The 24,108-nt window shown below is 45.1% G+C and overlaps 1 protein-coding gene across 4 annotated transcripts in view; it reads left to right on the forward strand.

The window, feature by feature from the left end:
• CCDC85A (coiled-coil domain containing 85A) overlaps positions 3,103-24,108 on the forward strand; it is a 221,677-nt gene continuing 200,671 nt past the window's right edge. For 3 of the 4 annotated variants that reach the window (XM_018055267.1, XM_018055269.1, XM_018055270.1), the window contains exons 1-2: positions 3,103-4,206; positions 11,716-12,679. In XM_018055267.1, the coding sequence (XP_017910756.1) occupies positions 3,949-4,206; positions 11,716-12,679 (1,222 nt within the window). In that variant the 5' untranslated portion in view covers positions 3,103-3,948. The remainder of the gene's footprint in view (positions 4,207-11,715; positions 12,680-24,108) is intronic. The other variant, XM_018055268.1, reaches the window with a different exon arrangement.

The raw sequence follows: 24,108 nt of genomic DNA on the forward strand, positions 1-24,108 counted from the left end.
CAGGCTCTCCAGGAAGTCAGGTGTCAGAAGTCCCTGAGTGATCATCTCTTAACAGGTAGCAGCTTTATCAGGGGACATACACTGAGCAGCTGGTGGGGGGTGGTCCTCTGATTTAGATCCTCATCTTACTGGACAGAGAGATTGCCTCTGCACCCTGGTTTTCTGAAGTCCCTTGGGGGCAAATCTCTGTGGTTTTCTGACCCTGTCCCATCCTATGCCCCATGACATGCCCCACCCTTGGTCCTGCGCATATCACTTCAGCGAGTATACACTGAAGTGACATGCCCAGGACCAAATGCATCCACTTCTTCAGGCAAAAACAAGCGTTTTCCTCTCAGATGATCCCATGTGAATCATATGTGAGAGCAGAACTGAGGATAGGGGAAGAGACTCTTGTAGCCCAAACACACTACACAGGGACACAGGGTACCCCTTCCAGAAATTACTACCATAAAAGGCCGAGCAGTAATACAGGGCAGCCTTGACAGGCATTACAGCTTGCCTAAAGGGCAGTACTCAGAGAGGAAGTGACTGCTGACCTTAAAATCCAGGCTTCCCTGAGCAGTTCATTCAGTTCAGTCGCTCAGTCGTGTCCGACCCTTTGTGACCCGGTGGACCGCAGCACGCCAGGCCTCCATGTCTATCACCAACTCCTGGAGTTTACCCAAATTCATGTCCATTAAGTTGGTGATGCTATCCAACCATCTCATCCTCTGTCATCCCCTTCTCCTCCCACCTTCAATCTTTACCAGCATCAGGGTCTTTTCCAATGCGTCAACTCTTCGCATCAGGTGGCCAAAGTATCGGAGTTTCAGCTTCAACATCAGTTCTTCCAATGAACACTCAAGACTGATTTCCTTTAGGATGAACTGGTTAGATCTCCTTGCAATCTAAGGGACTCTTGAGAGTCTTCTCCAACACCACAGTTCAAAAGCATCAATTCTTCGGCACTCAGCTTTTGTTATGGTCCAACTCTCACATCCATACATGACTACTAGAAAAACCATAGCTTTGACTAGAAGGACCTTTGTTGGCAATGTTCCTGCTTTTTAATATGCTGTATAGGTTGGTCATAGCTTTTCTTCCAAGGAGCAAGCATCTTTTAATCATGTCTGCAATCACCATCTGCAGTGATTTTGGAGCCCCCCAAAACAGTCTGCCACTGTTTCCCCATCTATTTGCCATGAATTGATGGAACCAGATGCCATGATCTTCGTTTTCTGAATGTTGAGTTTTAAGCCAACTTTTTCACTCTCCTCTTTCACTTTCATCAAGAGGCTATTTAGTTCTTCACTTTCTGCCATAAGGGTGGTATCATCTGCATATCTGAGGATACTGATATTTCTCCTGGCAATCTTGATTCCAGCTTATGCTTCATCCAGCCCATCTCTTTCAGAATTTTCCACAGTTTATTGTGATCCACACAGTCGACTTTGGCATAATCGATAAAGCAGAAACAGATGTTTTTCTGGAACTCTCTTGCTTTTTCGATGATCCAGCGCAGGTTGGCAATTTGATCTCTGGTTCCTTTGCCTTTTCTAAACCCAACTTGAACATCTGGAAATTCACGGTTCACGTATTGCTGAAGCCTGGCTTGGAGAATTTTGAGCATTACTTCACTAGTGAGTGAGATGAGTGCAATTGTGCTCATCTGAGCATTCTTTGGCATTGCCTTTCTTTGGGATTGGAATGAAAACTGACCTTTTCCAGTCCTGTGGCCACTGCTGAGTTTTCCAAATTTGCTGGCATATTGAGTGCGGCACTTTCACAGCCTCATCTTTTAGGATTTGAAATAGCTCAACTGGAATTCCATTACTTACACTAGCTTTGTTTGTAGTGATGCTTCCTAAGGCCCACTTGACTTCACATTCCGGGATGTCTGGCTCTAGGTGAGTGATTACACCATCGTGATTATCTGGGTCGTGAAGATCCTTTTTGTATAGTTCTTCTGTGTATGCTTTCCACCTCTTCTTAATATCTTCTGCTCTGTTAGGTCCATACCATTTCTGTCCTTTATTGAGCCCATCTTTGCATGAAATATTCCCTTGGTATCTTTAATTTTTTTGAAGAGATCTCTAGTCATTTCCATTCTATTGTTTTCCTCTATTTCTTTGCATTGATCGCTGAGGAAGGCTTTCTTATCTCTCTGTGCTAGTCTTTGGAACTCAGCATTCAAATGGGTATATCTTTCCTTTTCTCCTTTGCTTTTCATTTCCTGTCTTTTCACAGCTATTTTTAAGTCCTCCTCAGAGAGTCATTTTGGCTTTTTTGCATTTCTTTTTCTTGGGGATGGTCTTGATCCCTGTCTCCTGTATAGTGTCATGAACCTCCATCCATAGTTCATCAGGCACTCTGTCTATCAGATCTAGTCCCTTAAATCTATTTTCCACTTTCACTGTATATTGTAAGGGATTTCATTACAAGAAGACTCTACACATGAACATCACCAGATGGTCAACACTGAAATCAGATTGATTATATTCTTTGCAGTCAATGATGGAAAAGCTCTATACAGTCAGCAAAAACAAGACCAGGGGCTGACTGTGGCTCAGATTATGAACTCCTTATTGCCAAATTCAGACTTAAAATGAAGAAAGTAGGGATAACCACTAGACCATTCAGATATGAGCTGAATCAAATCCCTCCCTGGGCAGGACTTTTTATTTTTCCCTTAAGGCTCTGATGTTTTTCAAACAAAAATATAAAAGATCCAGAACTTTCCTTTAAGCTTCTTCACTAAGTAGTGGGTTTTTAGACAAGACAGAGGCCTGCTCTGGTGAGTGTGAGGGTGTGTGGTCCTTAGAGTATTGCCCAGAAGCCTCTTTTACCCCTTCTTAGAGAGTTTTCTTACACGTTCCTTCCCCACAGCCCGCTTATGTCTTTGCCACCGACCTTTTCTTCTGTCCTCCAAAGTATACTCAGACGGTTACCCTCATGTCGTCCTACCCATCTTTCCTGAACCTCAATTTCTTCAAGTAGCTCATTTTGCTCGCAGCTGTTTCCCCTGCCAGGTAACGAGCCTGGCAGGCAAGGGGCGGAGGGAGCAGTAACTTCGGTCACACGGTGGCGCCCGCGAGCCTCCCAAAGCCTGAGCGTCACGTCTTCTCATACTTCTCCTCCCGCCCCACCCGCGCCGGGGCGCAGAACGAGCCGCACCCCCGGCCTTCCCCGGCGGGACAGCGGAGAGCTTGCCTCGGCATCCCAGCAGGCAAGGGAACGGCTGCAGCTGCGTCCGGCCCGCGCGGGAGGTGCGGCCGGCTGCAGGCGGCCCTGGCTGCAGGCTCCTCCTCCTGCCGATCCAGCCTTTTCCCACCCAGCCTCCACCCCTCCTCGGCTCGGCGCTGCAAATCCTAGGCTTCCCTGGGAGCGGCGGCGGGAGTAGCTAAGGCGGTCGGAGGAGCGCCGCCGTCCGTCCGCACGGATCACCCGGGCAGCAGCGGCGGCGGCGGCGCCAGCTTAGCCCCGGAGGTGCCGCGGGGCCCAGCGCGCCCCTGCGAGGCTAGGAGAGAGGCGGGGCTGCAGCTGGGCAAGGGGGAAGAAAGTGAGCGCGTGTGCGTTGTGTGCGTGCGAGAGTGTAGGGGGCGACAGGCTCGAATTAGGGCGGTGGAGAGGGCAGGGGAACCGGGCTGCGGCTCCCCAGTGTCTCCCCGAGCGGCACCCGCTTCCCGGCGCCCCTCACCATGGACCTGCGCGGAGTCGGGATGTGCCTTGGCCGCAGCGCGCGGGTGGCTGCCCGGCCCTTGGGGTGCGCGGGCGCGCGCGCGGAGATGGCGAGGTAGGATGGCCGTCCAGCGCGACCCCTGCCGCCCCAACCCAGCGGCCCCTGGGCGGTGCAGCTGACTCGCTGGAGCGCACAGGGGTGTGGGCGGAGGCGGCCCCGCAGCGCCCGCGTCTTCGGGAGTCGCTTTGCCTTTTCCACCCACTCGCACCTGCCGCCGCGCGGATACCATGTCGAAAGCGGCTGGAGGCGCATCGGCGGCGGAAAGTTGTCCTCCAACCTCTGCCGGCCCGTCTGCGGCCGCTGCCGTGGAGGACCTGTCCAAAGTGTCGGACGAGGAGCTGCTGCAGTGGAGCAAGGAGGAGCTGATCCGTTGCCTGCGGCGCGCGGAGGCCGAGAAGGTGAGCGCGATGCTGGACCACAGCAACCTCATCCGGGAGGTCAACCGCCGCCTGCAGCTGCACCTCGGCGAGATACGAGGGCTCAAGGTGAGCGCTGAGCTCTGCAGGGCAGGGAGCTGGGCGCCCCGGGGAGGTGGGGCCAGACGACTTTCCCTCCTTCCGTCAACAGGTAGTGCTCCCCTTTCTCCCTTGTCTGCACCCCCCGCTCCCCTTCCCCAGCCCTTTGGAAACTTTTCCAAACTTCGGAGACATTCGGTTCCCTCCTCTTCTCCATATGGGGCGCGCTAGCGTCGAGCTCGGCGGTCCTTTGTGGCCCCAGGAGCGTGCTCCAAGGATGTCGAAAGGCTGGGAGGTCAGCGATGGGCACGCGGAATCTTTAATTTCCCAGGAAACCTGGAAAATCGGTGCTTTGGGGAGCCAAGTTACAGCCAGGCAGGAAAAAAACAAAAACGAGCGAAAGGTTGAGTCCAGAGCGTCTTCGCCCTTGGGGATCAGGGATATGATAACGTTGCTCTGGCGCCACGACTTCTCCATGGGGCAAAAGGTGAAGAAAGGGACAGGGGAGAGGGGCTGACGGGGCGCCCAGGGTGAAGCCCGGCGCCATCCCTGGAGCTGGGCTATGTCTCATCTTGCAGAGAAGCTTACCTCTGCCTTCCCGTTCTGTTTTCTACCTGTTCCGATGCTTTCCTTCTCCTCGAGTTAGACTGGCATCATCTGGGGTTGCCCGACCGTACCATTTGCCCCCGATTTGATTGTAAGTTCACCTAGCCTGGGGTGAAGGGCAGAGGGACTCAATGCGGGAAGCACAGGGATTTGAAAAGGCAGCTCAAGTATCGGCCAATGATGCTTTCCCTTTCTTTGCTATTGGGGAAAGAAAAGAACAAAAGAAAAGCAAAACAGTAAAGCCGCAAACCCCCACTAAGTTTCTTTTCTCCTGGAAGCCTCTGAGTGTGCCTGCAGCGTGCCCGCCCCAGTGGCTGCCGCAGATGAGTGGTGGGGAACCGCCCTGCCCCTGTGTACCACAAACTTCCTTTCCTCACTGCTTGCGCTGGTGCCTCCTGGTATTCCTTCCTCTCATTGTTCTTCTTTTGTTTGTAGGAAGCCAGACACAAACGAAATCACTGAAGGAACCTGGGGAGCAAATACCCGCAGGCACATGCTGTTCTTGTCCGCTTTCCACTCCCACCCCGCTTCTCAGGCCCTAGAGGCTTACTGCTTACCGAATTTCCTCAGCGGTCCAGCTCTAGGATTCTGGGGCAAAGGGGAGTGGGTGGGGTAGAAGGCAAGATGCTCACCTGGGTGCTGGGCCCGCTCCAGGTGAAGATGGCCCTGCCCTGAGGCTCCAGCTGACTGTCATATGGTCCCTAGAGTGGGTGCAGTTGGGAGAATCTCAGTTAGGAAAACCCCAAGGCTTAATCTCTCTTTTGGTTCAATTCATTACTAATGGACTATTTATTAAGTACTAGACTCATGGGGGATTAGAGGCAGGCCAGGCTAGTGGGGAGCTCATCTCAGAGGTGGATTTGCATCTACAGTAGAATCCTCATTTGGCCAGGAGGGTGAGCTTGGGTAATTAATTTCTCAGAGCTTCATTTTACTCATTAATAAAATGCAAATCATAGTAACCATCGCCTTGGGGGTTGTGACAATAAATTATGATAATGTAGGCAAAGGTTTAATTCTGGACTTGTCTGCAAAAATGGTGGTTATTGTCCTCAGGTGACGATGCATAGGTGTATGTATATGCATCTTCCGGATCAGTCCCAGTTTCCTAGGCAAAGCCGGACCCAAGTATAGTTCACGATCCTCCAATTTCATCTTCTATGGCTTGACCTATAATACGACTTGGAAGAGTTTGTAATTAATTTCCTAGAGATTTTGATAGTATGGAACATTGATATAAGTGCTTAGAAATACTTGAAAGTTCTTTTCGTTTGTGTGGACTGTGTGTGTAAGTCTATGTGTAAGTGGCGTGTGGAATGGGGGACCTGGTCTTGATTCCAGTAACCTCATTTAGAGGAATACCTGTATGGCCAGTTAAGAGCAGCTATTATACCTCAAGTAGTCTCCCTTGTGGCTGGAATTTGTGACCAGTCCACCAAGTTCAGAAATGACGGGGGCAGGTTACTGCTATCTGACACAGCCTCTACTCCTCATCCACATCATCCCACCTCCCCCGCCCCTCCCCCCAGGGCTGTGAAAGCCCAGTCAAGGGGCCAGCCATCTTCCTTCCCTTCTTCATCTCGGCTCAGAGCTTCCATAGACACCATCATGATCCATAAATGTCATTGACTAAATAAGTAATAGTACATTTATTTTCACTTAATTGGAAGGAAGGGAATTTATTTTTTGCCCTCTGTTGGTTTGGGACTCTCAGCTGAAGACTAAAAGTTTGGAGTAATTAAGGCCATAACACTTTGCTTTCTTTTTTTTTTTTTTTTTTAATGTCTCTTTCTGTGAGCTGCCTTTGAAATTGCATCTCAATATTTTGAAGGCTACTAGGTGGTACTGTGGCTGTGGACATGGGGAGATGGAAGCAACATTCTCATCCTTTGAGTGGCCTATGACTAAGTCCAAGCATTGGCTTGGTAGTGCAGGGTGGAGCAGTGGAAAGTGAAAGGTTTGGGGCCCTGATGATTTGGGTAGCATGGGCAAATAACTCACCTTTTTGAGCTTTTGTTTTTTTTCATCTGCTAAATGGGTATATTATTTCTGCATGAAGTTTGATAAAGATTAAATGATACACAGATAAAGAAATCCAGTGAAGTTCAATAGCTTTCTTAAGGTCACACAGATATGAAATGATCCAAGTAAGCTGATTTTTTTTCTTTTGGCTGGTTGACATTCTCTGGTTGGGATACGTCTTCCTAAAAGGGGTTCGAGAAAGGAGATTCTGGTTAGGGTGCTGATGTTGGAAGGGATGAATTCCTGAGAACCACGTTCCTGCTCTCTGAACATATACCAGCACTCACATGGCTCTGGCCTAGAATTTTGGCAGGGGAGGTTGGGGGCAACTGAATCTCTATGGATTTATCTCCAGCACATTAATTTTCCTCCTCGCTCTCCAACACACTAATTCCCCATCCTGCAATGATGGAAAAACAACAAAATAACTCTTTAACCTCAGTTACAGTACTTGAGGGGTTTCCCTCTTGGGGCAGTGGCAAAGAATCTACCTGCCTATGTAGAAGATGCGGGTTCAGTCGCTGAGTTGGGAAGATACCCTGGCAACCCACTCCAGTGTTCTTGCCTGGAAGATACCATGGACAGAGGAGTCTGGTGGGCTACAGTTCATGGGGTCACAAGAAGGTTGAACATGACTCAGTGACTGAGCGCACGCACACACACATGCAGTACTTGAGAGCCCTCTGTATGAAATTTGGGATGATGTGAATTTCAAGTGATTATACATTTAGTCTTTTAAAAAGCACACTTTAGACAAATGGGTAACATCTAGTGGCCTGTTGCAATGTTAAAAAAAAATACTGTTTTGAAAAAGACAATCCAAGTCTTAAAGTGACAGATTTGAAAAAACTATCTCACAAGGTTATTGTCAAGCTGGTTGCTTAGCTATTCATTAGAAGGCAAAGGAAATGGCTAAAAATTGGAGAGTACATAATATTTGCAAGAACCCAGGTGGCACTAGTGGTAAAGAACCCACCTGTCAATGCAGGAGACATAAGAGATGCAGGTTTGATCCCTAGGTTGGGCAGATCCCCTGGAGGAGGGTATGGCAACCCACTCCAGTATTCTTGCCTGGAAAATACCATGGACAGAGGAGCCTGGTGGGCTACAGTCCATGGGCTCGCAAAGAGTCAGACACAGCTGATACGACTTAGCACACATGCAATGAAAAAAAGGAATAGTGAATAAATGAAATAAATGAAAAAAGGGATACTGATAAAACTGAATGAGGCAATACCTATCCCTTCAACCTCAACTAGAATTTTGACATTTGAGCAACACAGGTTTGAATCGCTCAGGTCCACTTTTTTAGGGATATTTTCTCTAGTAAATACTGCAGGGCTATGATCTGCCATTGGTTGAATCCGTGATTGTGGATCTGGTGTGTATAGGGCCGACTGTAAGTTGCATGGCTTTTCAACTTGGCCAGATGTCAGCACCCCTAGCCCCCAGCTTGTTCAGGGGTCACATGTATATATTTCACTCCATTTGGGAAGCAGCCCATGGTGGCACAAGTCCTGTTTACTTCCCAGTTCTGGAGAAAACAGGAGTAGTTGTAGGATAGTCAAAAGGTAGTATTTTCGCATGGGGATTCAGATGAAGAAGAACGTGACTTGAACTTTCTGTGAGATACCAGAATTAAGCTAAATGTGCAAGAATTTTTGAAGCTGAGAAAGATTGATTTTGTTTAGCATCATTTTTTCAGAATATCCACAGCTTCTGATTTTCCATAAAGCACCCGTGTCAAGGGATAATTTATTCTCTTATTATTATAGGCTCCAACACAGCAGGAGCTAGCAGAAAACAATAAGAAGCTTTTTGTCAGTAGCTAGAGCTGTGTCTTGTTTGGATCACTTGCCTAGGGCTTTAAAGGGTCGGTTGCTCCATCAACACCTATTAAGCTTTCACTGTGTGCAGTGCACCAAGTCAGATGAATCAGATATGCAAAGAAAGACATTGAAATGGATTCTTGCCCTCCAGAAGCCATCTACATTAAAAAAGAAAAAAAAAAAATGATGCCCAATGAATGAGTGCTCTAGGGAGTGCTTCTTACAGGCTTTGAGCAGTGAGTAGAAATTCATTCATTCATTCTTTCAGACCTGGTGCTCCTGCATACCCGGTGCTCTCCTAGGGCTGGTGGAGCCTTAGAAGTGCAAGCTCTCCTCTTTGGCAAATTCACAGACAGGACAAGGTAGTTTTTTCTAGTTGCAAAGTTAGACCTAATCAGGGTTCCTTGTTTGCTGGTTCAGAATTAAAGGGGGCTAAAGGTAGAAAGGCAGGAGAAAGCCTTTCAGGCCTGGTCCAAGGGTTTCTTCATTTTCCCTGGCAAAGGGGAGGTGATGGAGGCAGGAGAGATGTCAGCTGCAGGGAGAGTGTTTGAAGATCAGTCTGACAGGGAGAGCTTGAGTTGGAATGACTTAGGGAAGTTAAGGGCTGGGGCAGATCAAGGCTGGGAGGCCTGGGGATGCTTTTGGAGACAGCAGGCCTGAGGTCAGAGGTGGCACTGAGAAGCAGAAGAACTGGATGGGCATTAGACACAAGGAGACAGAGCCATTGGTAATGCTGGGAGCTAGAATCAAGTTGAAAACTAAGCTGCACTGATCCTCTTTCTCCTCAGGCCTTGAGAATCACTCCTGCCTTAGGCCTCATGACTGCCAGGAGGTACCAGGCATGGTTGGCAGATGTTTTATGTTTACTTTCTAGTCAGTATCAAGGAAAGTGTTGGAATCAGTCTGAGTTTGAGAGAATCAGGTCCCCTTTCCGAGTGCCTCTAGTTCTGGATTGTCTGACAGTCACAAGACCAGAGGTTTTCAGGCTTTGTGAAGCAAGGGAAATCTTAGGTAGCTTCCCCCTTTTACCCTCTCCAAAGGATGGTGCTGCAAGAAACAGCTACCCCTTTTACTCTGTGTGAATGGAGACTAAATGGGGATTTCACAATTAATTCTGACCTTGATTTCAGGTATCCACAGTGGGGGTGCTGTGTGTGGGGTACACAGAGGTGAAAGGAATAGATGGGTCTCCATTCTCATGACTCTGGTCCTGTGAAGAAGGAGACTTGACCAATAGTCACACTCAACCATCTGTAATTAGAAGTTGTAAAAAGCCCAACAGAGGGGACGTTGACGGGGTCCAGCATAGAAGAGGACTTCCTTTAGATTGAGTGAAAGTGGGAAGGGCTCATCCCTTGGGCCTGAGACCAGCCAGCATGGGTGGGGCTCAGTGTGTGATGGGGAGGAATGGTCTCACTTTGTCCACTGACTCCATGGGTAGCAGCTGCTATTATCTCCCTCTGCCTAGACTTACCTTGTAGCCTCCTAGCTGGTCTTCCAGCTTTCACCCTATCCTGTCTCCCTCACTTCAAGTCACTCCCTCCTTCCATCCCCCAGCAAACTCTTTTCTGCACAGAACACTGGTGATTCTTTATAGAATGAATCACGTCATGTCAATCCTCGAGCCTCAGCTCATCAACAGTCCAGAATTTTCCTGTGGCCCACATTACCTAGCCCTGGCACGCACCTCGCCTCTCAGACCTCCTTCCTCACTTTGCCCCTCTTGCTCATTCTGCTTTAGGTCCACTGGCCTTGCTGGAGCTTGAGCCACACTTGTCTCAGGGCTTTTACACTGGCCTTTCTCTCTTTCAACAAATGTTTGCTCCTTGATTTCGCCCAGGTATTTGCTCAAATGTTTTCTTTCTCTGCAGAGGTGCCTTCTCTTTATAGATAGTATTTTTTCACCTGTTTTAGTCTTTTTCCCAGCACTTTTTACTATATGACGTTACGTTCTATACTTTTTGCTAATCTTTCCCACCAAATGAAAGCCATAGGAAGGTCAAGGTCCTTCAAGGTCAAGGTCCGCAGTCAATGTCCTTGTTGTGTCTGCTGATCTCTCCCTAGGACCTGGACTAATAATACCTTGCACATAATAGATGTTTACTAAATATTCATGAAGGAATCACCATTCATGCTGGAGAAGTAGGCCAGTTAAGAGGACTGGGAGCCTTTTGAGACTTACAGGATTTTGTACTTTATCCTAAGGGCAGTGAGACCCTTTTAAGCGTTTGAAGCATGGGAGTGACAAGGTAAATTTCAGAGGTAGAGTTTAGGAGATGTGTTTGGCTTCCAAATGGGAGGTGAGGGAGAAGGAGGTGTCAGGCACAACTACAGATTCTTATGAAGAGAAACAGGATGGGTGGAGGTGGCATGTGCTCAGAGGTGTGATTTGGGGAGGGGACCCTGGATATAACACAAGAGCTTGAGTTTCCATGAGATGCCTGGGACACCTGTGGGGGTTGGGGGTGGCAATAAGGGGCTGGATGTGCAGGATTGAAGCGCCACCAGAGGGCAATTGTGCTGCTCCCTAGAGAGGGATCAGGGCTGCGCATCCCATGTCATGAGCTGAACACCAAGGCTGTGTTTCTTGTTTGCGGTGATGAAAAGTCTGTTGCTTCAGAGCTTTTAAGTCTTTCACAGGTCACAAGTAGCCATCTTTCTTCCTTGAAGGTGAGGTAGGGACCCTTGCCTTTTTTTTTTTTTTTCTTTTTTACCGATTTCCTGTTAATGAACTGGCTGCTCCCTCAAGACTGACTGGATGACCTTGGACAGGTGAAGCTTTTCGAGGTCCAGTTTCCCATTCTGTAAAAGACCCATTATAACCATTATCCCCTGAGGGTTTGGTGAGAAGTCGATGAGATAATGCAAGTAAAACATAGGGCAGGGAGCATAATCAATACCCATTATTTTTATTTTTATGTATAGCTATGCATCTTTAGCTTGCTCTCACCTTCTCACTTCCTCCCCTAACATCACAGAGAACTCACCCATTCCAGACTCCCAGGTCCCAGGAAGTCTGAGTCTGGTGCCCCGGCCCATACACGATTATTCCTCCCTTGAATGGCTGTGTGTCTCTTTTCAGGATATTAACCAGAAACTCCAGGAGGACAACCAGGAACTGAGGGACCTCTGCTGTTTCCTGGATGATGACCGGCAGAAGGGCAAGAGGGTGTCCCGGGAGTGGCAGAGACTGGGCCGGTATACAGCGGGGGTGATGCACAAGGAAGTGGCCTTATACCTGCAGAAGCTGAAGGAGCTGGAGGTGAAGCAGGAGGAGGTGGTGAAGGAGAACATGGAGCTCAAGGAGCTGTGTGTGCTGCTGGACGAGGAGAAGGGCACGGGCTGCGCGGGCAGCCGCTGCTCCATCGACAGCCAGGCCAGCCTGTGCCAGCTCTCCGCCACCACAGCACCCTACGTGCGGGACGTGGGCGACGGCAGCAGCACTTCGAGCACGGGCAGCACCGACAGCCCCGACCACAAGCACCACGCGAGCGGCGGCAGCCCCGAGCACCTGCAGAAACCCAGGGCGGAGGGCAGCCCGGAACACTCCAAGCACGGGAGTGCCAGCCCCGAGCATCTGCAGAAAGCTAGGGCCTCCGGGACCCCAGATCACCCCAAAGCTCTCAAAGGCCCCAGCCCCGAGCACCACAAACCCTTGTGCAAGGGCAGTCCAGAACAGCAGAGGCACCCACATGCAGGGAACAGCCCGGAAACGCTGCCCAAGCACTTGCTGAGCGGGAGCTCTGAACACTTCCCGAAGCACAGGCCCGGGGGCAGCCCCGAGCACACCAGGCACAGCGGAGGGAGCCCCGAGCATCTGCAGAAACACGCCCTCGGTGGGAGCCTGGAGCACCTCCCCAGGGTCAGGGGCACCAGCCCCGAGCACCTCAAACAGCATTTCGGAGGGAGCCCTGATCACAAACACGTGGGTGGAGGAGGAGGCGGCAGCGGCAGCGGCAGCAGCAGCAGCAGGGAGGGCACCCTCCGAAGGCAGGCGCAAGAGGATGTGTCAGCCCATCACCGGAATGTCTACAGTGGCATGAACGGTGGGTCAGTACGTGCTGCGGAACTGGGGCAACTCTGTAGACAGTTAAGATGATGAAAGGCTTGCCGGCCACCTAAGAAAGTGCAGGTGCCAGCAGGCGCTGGCCTGGAGGTGGGTGGGGAAGGGCAGCATACATTTGCCCCCAGATCATGATGTGTTACTCCCCCTCCATTTGTCCTAGGTTTATGCATTTATCAGGTAGCCTGGAGAATGTTGGGGAGGAGGGGGCAGGGGAAGGAGAGGAAAACAATAATTCTGTGGGACCCTGAGTAGTTAGGGTGAGATCTTGGTCACTGAAGATAAAAATAGAACCAATATAAGATTTCTGTATCTTGAACATTTTCCTAGTTGCCTATAGTTTCTACAGGGCTCTACTGAGACAGGTGACCAAAGCTTTTTGAATCCAGTTAACAGCTTATGTACAGGAAGAAATAAGTATTTATTATGAAAAACAATAACACTAAAAAAGAACTAGGACATCCTTAAATGGCATGAAACTGGGTTGCCACGTGCCTGTAAACATGCCTTACTTTACACTGAGGATGTTTTGCATTGTGTTGGGGACTTTAACAGGAATCTGTGACTTTTCTTTCCATCTGGAGTGCGTCAAATGATTTCCTTCCCAGTTCAGTCAAAACCCACCCAATCATCTCACCAAAGTTCCTCAAACGTATTCTGAGTAGCATGCTCTTTTACATTGTGAGTTGTCTTTCTGGTTGTTTAAACGTTCCCTTTAAAATGTACAGATGTGTTTGGACATTCTTTTGCTTTCCAAAACTTAACAGCCACTACCTTTGCTGAAGCAGCCTTAAACCTGACTCCAAACCTTTTGGAATAGGTTTAATTTTCTGCATCTTGGTTCTGAAACCACTTTGAACTTGAGAGAAAATAGTTTTCTGTTTAACAACAAAAAATCCTCACAGTTCTTTTATGTTACATGTGACCGAGTTAGAACTAAAACGACTGGTTTTATGAAGTGGAGTTTTTGCATCCAAAAAATTTCAGTATCTGAGGTTTTTCACTTTATTTGAAAGCTGCCCCAGAGTCTGTGTGCAGTCAGCTCTGAGCAGTGGTCGAGGCCACCAATTTTAGCAATGACACAAAGGGGTAAATTTTCAATATTATACTTGGGGATTTACCTGTTGGATTTCATTTCATCCTAATCTCATAGTGCTGAAAATTGACTCGTGAAGCTTGGCTTCTGATACATCCAATATTTTAAGCACAGATTTGGAACTGGAAAGAGCAGGAAAGGGCAGATGCCGTTGCTTTCTCAGTTGTGTGTGCTGGGAGGTGGAAGCCAGGAGAAGCCAATTCACTGTTGTGTAGAGGCCACCGCCTAGCTGGCGGGGCTTTTACTTTGCTGATGGCGCCCTCCCTTGCACTTGCTCTTTCTTGGGGAGGTGCAGGAGCGACCTGATTGCAGGGCAGCCTCAGTTGTGTAGTTCTCGCAAGAGATGAAAGTCTTTTAAAAAGATATTTTGGTTGTGTTGCTGTCACAGAATCTACGTATCATCAGCCATGAAACTTGACTTCGGGGGTAACGGGTTAATGGGAAGGTAAAGTTGATGACTTCCATTTCTTGATTATTTTTTAACTAGCATGACAAGTAAATGTGCACACTATTTTGAAGAAATTTTGTATCTTGAACCAAAATAAAGATTACTTAAGGGCAGGTGGTTCACTTACAAAACAATTCTTCTTGCAAAAGGACTCATTTAAATAAAGAACTTCTCTAATTAATGTACGATTTAACTTACCAGAAGGGATTTTAGGTGCAATTTTTAAGAATTTGTGCAAAGTAAGGCCTGTCTCTAGATTGAGAGGACATTACATCATGGAATCTTATTGCCTGAGTTCAGACAAATTTCAAAGGAAAATTATTAAAAAGATTTTTTTTAAATTTAGTTAAAAATTTGATGTAACATAGATGTATACTTTAGAATGAAACCATAGCTTCTTGTTTACTTCAGGTTTTCTCTTTCAAAAGTGACAAACCTTCTGACAGTTGATATCCTCACCAAAGTGCGTTTGTAGTCCATTTGCATTGCATTTTTATTTCAGTAATTAATTGGAAAATGAAGAGGCTCAATGAGATGTTTATGGATCATCAGCCTGGAAACTTGGGCACTGGTAGCTTGTGTTTATCCTGCTGTTACAAATTAATTTTTTATATGGATGGTAAGACATGACTTTTCAAATTTTTAAATCCCCACACACTTTAGTTGAATTACTGGCTTATAAACAGATAGGAATCAGGAGCGAGGTAAATCCCAAATTGCAAATTTGCTGAGTCATTTACAGAGTCCTTCAGTGTGGGGTTGGAGTGATGGGTGTTTTGGATGAGCATTTAAATGTTTTTGCTTGAACACAAAGCAGGTGAAAGTTGTGAGGGAGTCGTCTTGTGTGATTGGGCAGGTGTAGCGTCACTCCCGACTTACGGGTCTACTGGTAAGCCATCCCTAGTTGTGACGATTATATATCCAGACGGCTGTCAAAGTTTCCTGGGGTAGCGAGATGGCAAAATTGCCCCTGGTTCAAAATCACTGCTTTCGAGCAGCGTTTTTCAGTTTGGCTGCAGGTTAAAATCACTGGACTGACTTTGTAAAAACACTGATGCATGGACCCCACATTCTGATGAACATTGATTTGTTCTGGCACTGTCCTGTGGGCACATTGTAAAAAAGAACCCTTCAGGTGATTCTAATAAGCAGACCAGGTGGAAGCCCATAGCCAAGGTGCATGGTTGTTGGATAAGATAGGTTGTTGTGAGTGAAGCTCTTAAACACCTAGGCAGCCTGGGAGGAAGGAAGTTCTTTCCTTTGTTGAACTCCGGAACTGAGAGGACTGATCACAGCAGCTACTGAAAACCTGCACCCCTCAAAACCACAGCCTAAGGCTGTCTTTGGGAGTGTGAGTTGAAAATTTGAGTTTTTGGTGGGTGGGATTATTAGGTTAATTTGGGGAAGCTCTGACATACGAATCATTTAAGGCTACTTTTTTTTTAATACTAAAAGAATAAAGATTTTTATTAAGCATTGTAAGTTGCATTCAATAGCCTTCAGATACACCACACCACAACCCATCTACAATCAGTCAAACCCAACAGCAGTTCATTCTTGCACAATCCATGAGTTAGGGCAAAACTCCCTTCAACTTACAGTAAGATCCTACTCAGGTCTTGCGGGCAGGGATTGGGGAATTACATCTCATTTCTGATCACTAATGTGTGATGAAGAGCATCAGGAGAATTATATGAAAACGAATAAGAAGTGATTCTGATTTCAAAGTACATTGTTTGGAAACATTAACAAAAACATCAAAATGATATAAGTATACCTGCTTCTACTAAATTCTTGATGGGAAAGTTCTCAAGAACAAGCAATTTGTTTCCTGCTACAGAAGAGGCAGTTTTTTTGTTTTTTTTTTTTTTTTTCTTTTAAAGATCAAAGGGATTTTTTTTTTTGTTTTTCACAGAATTTCATATTTTGCTAATATGAAGGCATAAAACAGCAACAAAGAACAATAATGCATACAGCTGTGAATACACCAGGATAATGTTGATATTTGAAACAGCTAGATAATTTGGGGGGTTTTAGAGTAAATGCAACAGAGGTCAATAATCACAAAATTTTAAGGTTAGAGCAAGATCAGTCAATGACTAAACAGAGTTAACATCTTTTATAGGACTATTACTGATTATTAGCATTTTTGTTTTGCAAATGGGCACATACTGGTAAGAATGGAAGAAAGGACAATAACATGCATAATATTAACTACACACTTTAAAAATTATGAACCATGCAGAAGTTTAGCTCAAGTAAGTAGCACTAATGGTCTACATCCGATTCAAAACCACATAGTTCATTGATCACAGATGCATGGTATTAAGTCACGAAAAGTTTCAGAACACATTGTGTTGATTTTGAAAGGTCATTTGCATCTTCTATGATTTCAACTTTATCATTTAAGCCTACTTTTTAAAGCCTTCAAATCAAGATAAAGAAGCATGGGGGTTTCTAACTTATTTCCAGTGGATGCTTACAGTGCATGTAGATCACATGGGATCTGCCATCCTAATGGCTTTTTCCCACAAGAGAACCCTGCATTTCAGATCTCTCAGTTTATAGGTTTTACCTTGAGTTTTAAGATTGCTTCTGATTCTCTGTTGAGGTTACTAAGGAGTAGATGAAAGATGCTGATAACACAAAAATGGCCTTGTCTGTTAGGAATGAGATAACCTGTGTGTGGAAGAGCCCAGCAGGGTTTCTCTGAAGCAGGGTTGACTGTGAGTTCAGTAGTGGTACATTACAGCATGAGTGGTCGCTCTCATTCATCTTTTGTTTTTGGTTAGAAAAAGTCAGACCACCACTTATGAATGCATTGGACAATAGAAATTGATTGTCTCTTGGGAGAAAAATGTCAGTAGTTACAGTTACAGAAATACTACAGAACTGATTTTAAACTGAGGTTCTCTGAGTATATTTTCTATTGTGTGAGCTAACACAAGAGGGTTAAAGACCTTGATAACAGTTTTTGATCTTCAGGCTTCAGTATGGTAATTTGGTAGCCTTATATACACTTTGATAGGACAGAAATTTTAAGAAATTTTGAAAAATAATCGATTATACTCTACCTGTTTATTCAAAGCATGTTGCATTTATCATAAGAATAAATTTGAGTTAATGATATCGGTCAGTTCAGTTGCTCAGTCGTGTCCGACTCTTTGTGACTCCATAGACCACAGCATGCCCGGCCTCCCTGTCCATCACCAACTCCCAGAGTCCACCCAAACCCATGTCCATCGAGTCGGTGATGCCATCCAACCATCTCATCCTCTGTTGTCCCCTTCTCCTCCTGCCCTCGATCTTTCCTAGCATCAGAGTCTTTTCCAATGAGTCAGCTCTTTGCATCGGGTGGCCAAAGTATTGGAGTTTCAGCTTCAGCATCAGTCTTTCCAATGAACACCCAGGACTGATCTCCTTTAGGATGGACTAGTTGGATCTCCTTGCAGTCCAAGGGATTCTCAAAGAGTCTTCTGTAACACGACAGTTCAAAAGCATCAGTCCTTTGGCGCTCAGCTTTCTTTATAGTCCAACTCTCACATCCATACATGACTACTGGAAAAACTATAGCTTTGACTAGACGGACCTTTGTTGGCAAAGTAATGTCTCTGCTTTTTAATATGCTGTCTATGTTGGTCATAACTTTCCTTCCAAGGAGTAAGCGTCTTTTAATTTTATGGCTGCAGTCACCATCTTCAGTGATTTTGGAGCCCCCCAAAATAAAGTCTGACACTGTTTCCACTGTTTCCCCATCTGTTTCCCATGAAGTGATGGGACTGGATGCCATGATCTTCATTTTCTGAATGTTGAGATTTAAGCCAACATTTCCACTCTCCTCTTTCACTTTCATCAAGAGGTGCTTTGTTTCTTCTTCACTTTCTGCCATAAGGGTGGTGTCATCTGCATATCTGAGGTTATTGATATTTCTCCCGGCAATCTTGATTCCAGCTTGTGCTTCCTCCAGCCCAGTGTTTCTCATAATGTGTTCTGCATATAAGTTAAATAAGCAGGGTGACAATATACAGCCTTGACATACTCCTTTTCCTATTTGGTACCAGTCTGTTGTTCCATGTCCAGTTCTCACTATTGCTTCCTGACCTGCATACAGGTTTCTCAAGAGGCAGGTTGGGTGGTCTGGTATTCCCTTCTCTTTCAGAATTTTCCACAGTTTATTGTGATCCACACAGTCAAAGGCTTTGGCGTAGTCAATAAAGCAGAAATCGATGTTTTTCTGGAACTCTGTTGCTTTTACGATAATCCAGCAGATGTTGGTTATTTGATATCTGGTTCCTCTGCCTTTTCTAAAACCAGTTTGAACATCTGGAAGTTCATGGTTCACATATTGCTGAAGCCTGGCTTGGAGAATTTTAAGCATTATTTTACTAGCGTGTGAGATGATTGCAATTGTGTGATAGTTTGAGCATTCTTTGGCATTGCCTTTCTTTGGGATTGGAATGAAAACTGACCTTTTCCAGTCCTGTGGCCACTGCTGAGTTTTCCAAATTTGCTGGCATATTGAGTACAGCCCTTTCACAGCATCATCTTTCAGGATTTGAAATAGCTCAACTGAAATTCATCATGTCCACTAGCTTTGTTCTTAGTGATGCTTTCTAAGGCCCACTTGACTTCACATCCCAAGATGTCTGGCTCTAGGTGAGTGATCACACCATCGTGATTATCTGGGTCGTGAAGATCTTTTTTGTACAGGTCTTCTGTGTATGCTTTCCAACTCTTCTTAATATCTTCTGCTTCTGTTAGGTCCCTGCCATTTCTATCCTTTATTGAGCCCGTCTTTGCATGAAAAGTTCTCTTGGTATCTCTAATTTTCTTGAGGAGATCTCTAGTCCTTCCCATTCTATTGTTTTCCTCTATTTCTTTGCATTGATCGCTGAGGAAGTCTTTCTTATCTCCTTGCTATTCTTTGGAACTCTGCATTCAAATGGGTATATCTTTCCTTTTCTCCTTTGCTTTTTGCTTCTCTTCTTTTCACAGCTATTTGTAAGGCCTCCCCAGACAGCCATTTTGCTTTTTAGCATTTCTTTTTCTTGGGGGTGGTCTTGATCCCTGTCTCCTGTACAGTGTCAGGAACCTCCATCCATAGTTCATCAGGCACTCTGTCTATCAGATCTAGTCCCTTAAGTCTATCTACACTTTCACTGTATAGTCATAAGGGATTTGATTTAGGTCATACCTTAATGGTCCAGTGGTTTTCTCCACTGTCTTCAATTTCAGTCTGAATTTGGCAATAAGGAGTTCACGATCCAAGCCACAGTCAGCTCCTGGTTTTGTTTTTGCTGGATGTATAGAGCTTCTCCATCTTTGGCTGCAAAGAATATAATCAATCTGATTTCGGTGTCGACCATCTGGTGATGTCCATGTGTAGAGTTTTCTCTTGTGTTGTTGGAAGAGGGTGTTTGGTATGACCAGTGCATTCTCTTGGCAGAACTCTGTTAGCCTTTGCCCTGCTTCATTCTGTACTCCAAGGCCAAATTTGCCCGTTACTCCAAGTGTTTCTTTACTTCCTACTTTAGCATTTCAGTCCCCTATAATGAAAAGGACATCTTTTTTGGGTGTTAGTTCTATTTGATGACATAGAATGCTTAATATTGGAAATATAGTTTAAGATATTGCAAAATATCTGAGGGGCAAACTATTATTGGAAAACCTAGATGACTTACAGAGGTAATTTCTAGTAGAATGTAAGGTTTTCAGCTGAACTGGCAATAATAGCACAAAGCTATAAACACTCTTGAAATCTTGGGGACCATTTTAATCTTCTAAAGAGATTATCCTTATCATCTATATGCTCTGTGTGTATGTATGTATGTATATATATTTCAGTAACTTTAATATTATGTCTAAATAATGCCTGCCATTCGGCTGATTGATTCTGTTTAGCATACACCTTCAAATACATTTGGGTTCAGTCACATAAGCTGTGAAGCTGAAGATGAATTACTTTCAGCTGATCATGGTTTTGCTTTTTAGACCTAGTTGAAATCAATTAAACATTTGTAGTTTGGGGTCCATTGCAACTTTTCAGAAGATATCCACAGTAGGGTAATACCCTTGAGTTAGTAATGCTTTCATCTTTTTAACTGAAATGATTCAGAAAAAGCCTAACTTACAACAAAATTGTGGTGACTATTCCATTTCATCTGAGAAGTCATTTTCACAAGTGTCAAATGAATAAGACAGTGATTGCTGTAAGGCTCTACATTTACTCATAGTAATGATAGATTATTCTGGAGACGCCAGTGTGGGGATCATATTAGTTAAGCTCCAACTGTTTAAAATTAAGAATGTGAAGGCAAACCTTGCAAAAACTGAAAAAAAAAAAAAAAGTTTTGCTTGTATAGCACCAATGGGCTAGTGTGTGCTGAAGTCTCCTGGAGGAGGGTATGGGAACCCACTCCAGTATTCTTGCCTGGAGAATCTCATGGACTGAGGAGCCTGTGTGTCTCCAGAGGTGGCCGCAGTCCATAGGGTCGAAGAGTCGGGCGTGACTGAAGCGACTTAGCATGTACACACGTGCTGAAGTCTGTGGCCCTAGACTCTGAAATTTCTCGGTTTAGCCACTTGTGATATTTAGAAACTCTGAAGCTGGATAGAGCTGTGAGTCCCTATTTTAGATGGCTCTTCTTTATTTTTTTTCCAATATCTACTTTTAATAGAATTTCAGTTACTCTAGTAGCAGCATGGTGTCAGCAGTATTCCTTGCTGCTCTTACCTGGCCTGATTTTAACTCATTTCCTCGCTGTTCCTAAATTCTGCTCTGTTCTAAGGGTCGTCATACCTTGGGAAAATGGATGACCACACTGAGTAGAAAGAACTGTGTTGAAAACAAGAGTAAGTGACCTTGAAGTATCCTCTGCGAGTAAAGTGCATGGGCTTTAGTGCACGATCCATGTGTCATGCATTTATCAATTATTTGGGCTGAAAAAGTAAGTTTTTGCTTGTTTTCTGGGTCTTGACTGTTTTTCAGATAACTGAAGTGTTTCTGTAATACAGGGGTCCCCCTACCTTTCAAAAATTTGCTCTACTGAAGACCTACCTTAGTACCTGTTTTTGCTAACTTAAATCTAAAGAGATATTCAATCTTATGGAAAAGTAAAAAGCAAAAATAGCTTTCAGGGTTGGTTTGGCACTGAGCCTCTGGAGACCCAGTGGACACCCCAGTGGTGAGGGCGGCACCACCAAGCTCCTTCCCCAGGAAGCACACTCAGCATCAGGCCACCGTAGCTTTGCACTGTGTCTGTGAGCATCTGTGCTTTATCTCGATTTGCTTTGTACATCTGTTAGCAAGATGTGTCTGAGGTAATTGCTGCTTCATTTTACGCCATTTCAGCTTACAAACAGTTTCATAGGAACGCTCATTTTTTTCTGATAGCAGGAGAACCTGTTAGCAACTCAGCAATTTTTGCTCCTTCGGTACTACAGAACAACCAGGTTGCTCTTAATACTACTTTAATGCATAGTGTTTATGACACGCTTTGTGAACATTTGAAGAAAAACACTTATTTTGAACTTGATCCTGGGAAATATTAAAAGTTTCATTTTATGAAATGGGCTGATTCTTCAAGAGTTCTAGGAAATTTGTGATTCAACATCAAGAGTAGACCATGGGTCACTTGAGAAATCAGATGTGTGAAATCTCAGCTCTAATTTCTATGTCTTTAATCTGCAAGAGAGTGAGGTTCAAGTTACTGCTGCTTCTGCCATAAATTGCCTTCTCTTTTAGAGTGCCATTTGAGAGTTTCCAATAGAAAGAGTGGCTGCTCTTTCAGAGAGGGGAGATCCTTGAGCAGCAGAGTGGCAGAAGAGGTGTTTAGAGAGGAGAAAAGAGCAGAAGAATAGCAGCTTGTTTCTTTGTCCTTAAAAAGGCAATACTGATTTGTCCTCCTTAAGGAAAGACAATGGCTAAATTATTCACACCATTGAGTTGTTTACAGTTTTCATGTCCCAAAGAGTTAAATGTATTACAGTGCTAACATACTTGAATCATTATGGAAGGGTGCACAAAGTCTTGGGAGTTCGTCTCGGCCCTGGTTTGAAATTAGGCACATCCCTGATGGCTCAGAGGTTAAAGTGCCTGCCCGCAACTCGGGAGACCCGGGTTCGATCCTTGGGTTGGGAAGATCCCCTGGAGAAGGAAATGGCAACCCACTCCAGTATTCTTGCCTGGAGAATTCCATGGACAGAGGAGCCTGGCGGGCTACAGTCTATGGGGTTGCAAAGAGTCGGACACAACTGAGCGACTTCACTTCACTTCAATTAGAAATAGATGAAAGTATGGGGAGTGATATTTTTTAGTGTTTTCCTTCTTCAGATCCTTAGTTTTCTGGCCCCTCGTGGGCTTTTCTATGAGACAGGATATGTAAAGGAGAAAGGTTGGGTTTGATGATTGCTCTAAGTTTATGTTTCAATTATTTGCTTTTCTCTCTCTCATGTGCACACTGCATTGAGTGTTCTTATATGCTTTTTAAAAAATTTTTATTTTTACTTTATTTTACTTTACAATACTGTATTGGTTTTGTGTACATTGACATGAATCCATCAAACATTAAATGCGTTGAATTTGAAAATACTGAATAACTCCTTCCATTTTCAGCTACATAAAGGAAAGTGACTACTTACATTTTAAAATCTCACAGACAAGATAATTATATAACCATTTTTGCTTGCTGCTGTAGTTGAGGGATAGAGTGTTTTGGTTACCTTTTGATGACCAAAATTTTGAAGATGGTTTCTGATTCCTGGGTTGGTTTCTCTAGTCAGACATGTTCATTGCTATGTTAAACTCAGAATTTTGTCTTCTAGTCTTGATTATAAAGGAAACTGAAAGGCCCTCTCATCTGTCTTCCAGTTATTGAGGGGGGCATCTTTTGGCTTTTAGGGGTGACCCTGATCTGGCTGATGTGCAGCTGCAGCTTCCTGAGTGTCCATAATTGCCTCTTGTTTTAGAAATGTTAAGTGTGAATTGCATTTGGGAGCATAGATACATGTGTTTGTACATATTTATTTTATTTGGTTAATTGAGAATGTCTATTTTACTGCTAAACAATTAGGACACTATCTGATAACACTTGGAGCTGTAAGTTCAGTTCAGTCGCTCAGTCATGTCTGACTCTTTGCAACCACGTGGACTGCGGCACACTACCAGGCTTCCCTGTCCATCACCAACTCCCGGGGCTTGCTCAAACTCATGTCCATCAAGTCAGTTGAGCTCCAACGTGATGGAGCTGTAAAGTCCTCTCCATTTCATGCACTTCTGATTGAGAAAATTGACTTTCAGAGATGTTCAGTGAGTTGTTCAAGGCCAATTGCGAGTTAGTTGAGAACTAGAATCCTGTTGACTCCAGGGCAAAGCATCACTTTTATAAAGGTATTTAATCTTCCAGACTTTGAAGGTGCTTGATGTAAGGGTAGTATTAACAAAGATGCTAAATAGAATAGGAAACCAGTCTTCCTGTGTTCCTGTTGGAAATTCCAGAAAACCAGCGAATTGTGATGATGAGTGAGTGAGACAGGGCAGATGTCAGTAGACTTGGGCCTAGAGAAGTTGCAGAGGAGACCTGGAGATGCAGGAGGGGAGCTGGGATCGCTTGCCCCTGCTTCAGTTAGATGGGGTGAACTGTTCACAGCTGGGTGAACAAGTCTTGAAACGCATCCCTAGTAGAAGGAATATTCCTGCTCTTTTCTTGAGAGACCAACGGCTTTCTTGCTCTTCTTCCTCACACATGGACTCATCCCACCCCAGGACCACATTCCTTCAGATCAGTAGTCTTGTGAAGATGGGCTGACGTTAGTCCTGTCCTCACACATCTGATGGTCTTCACAGCCAACGGGCTTTGTCTGGAGAAGT

Source organism: Capra hircus, chromosome 11 (genome assembly GCF_001704415.2).
Source record: "Capra hircus breed San Clemente chromosome 11, ASM170441v1, whole genome shotgun sequence".
Lineage (NCBI taxonomy): Eukaryota > Metazoa > Chordata > Mammalia > Artiodactyla > Bovidae > Capra > Capra hircus.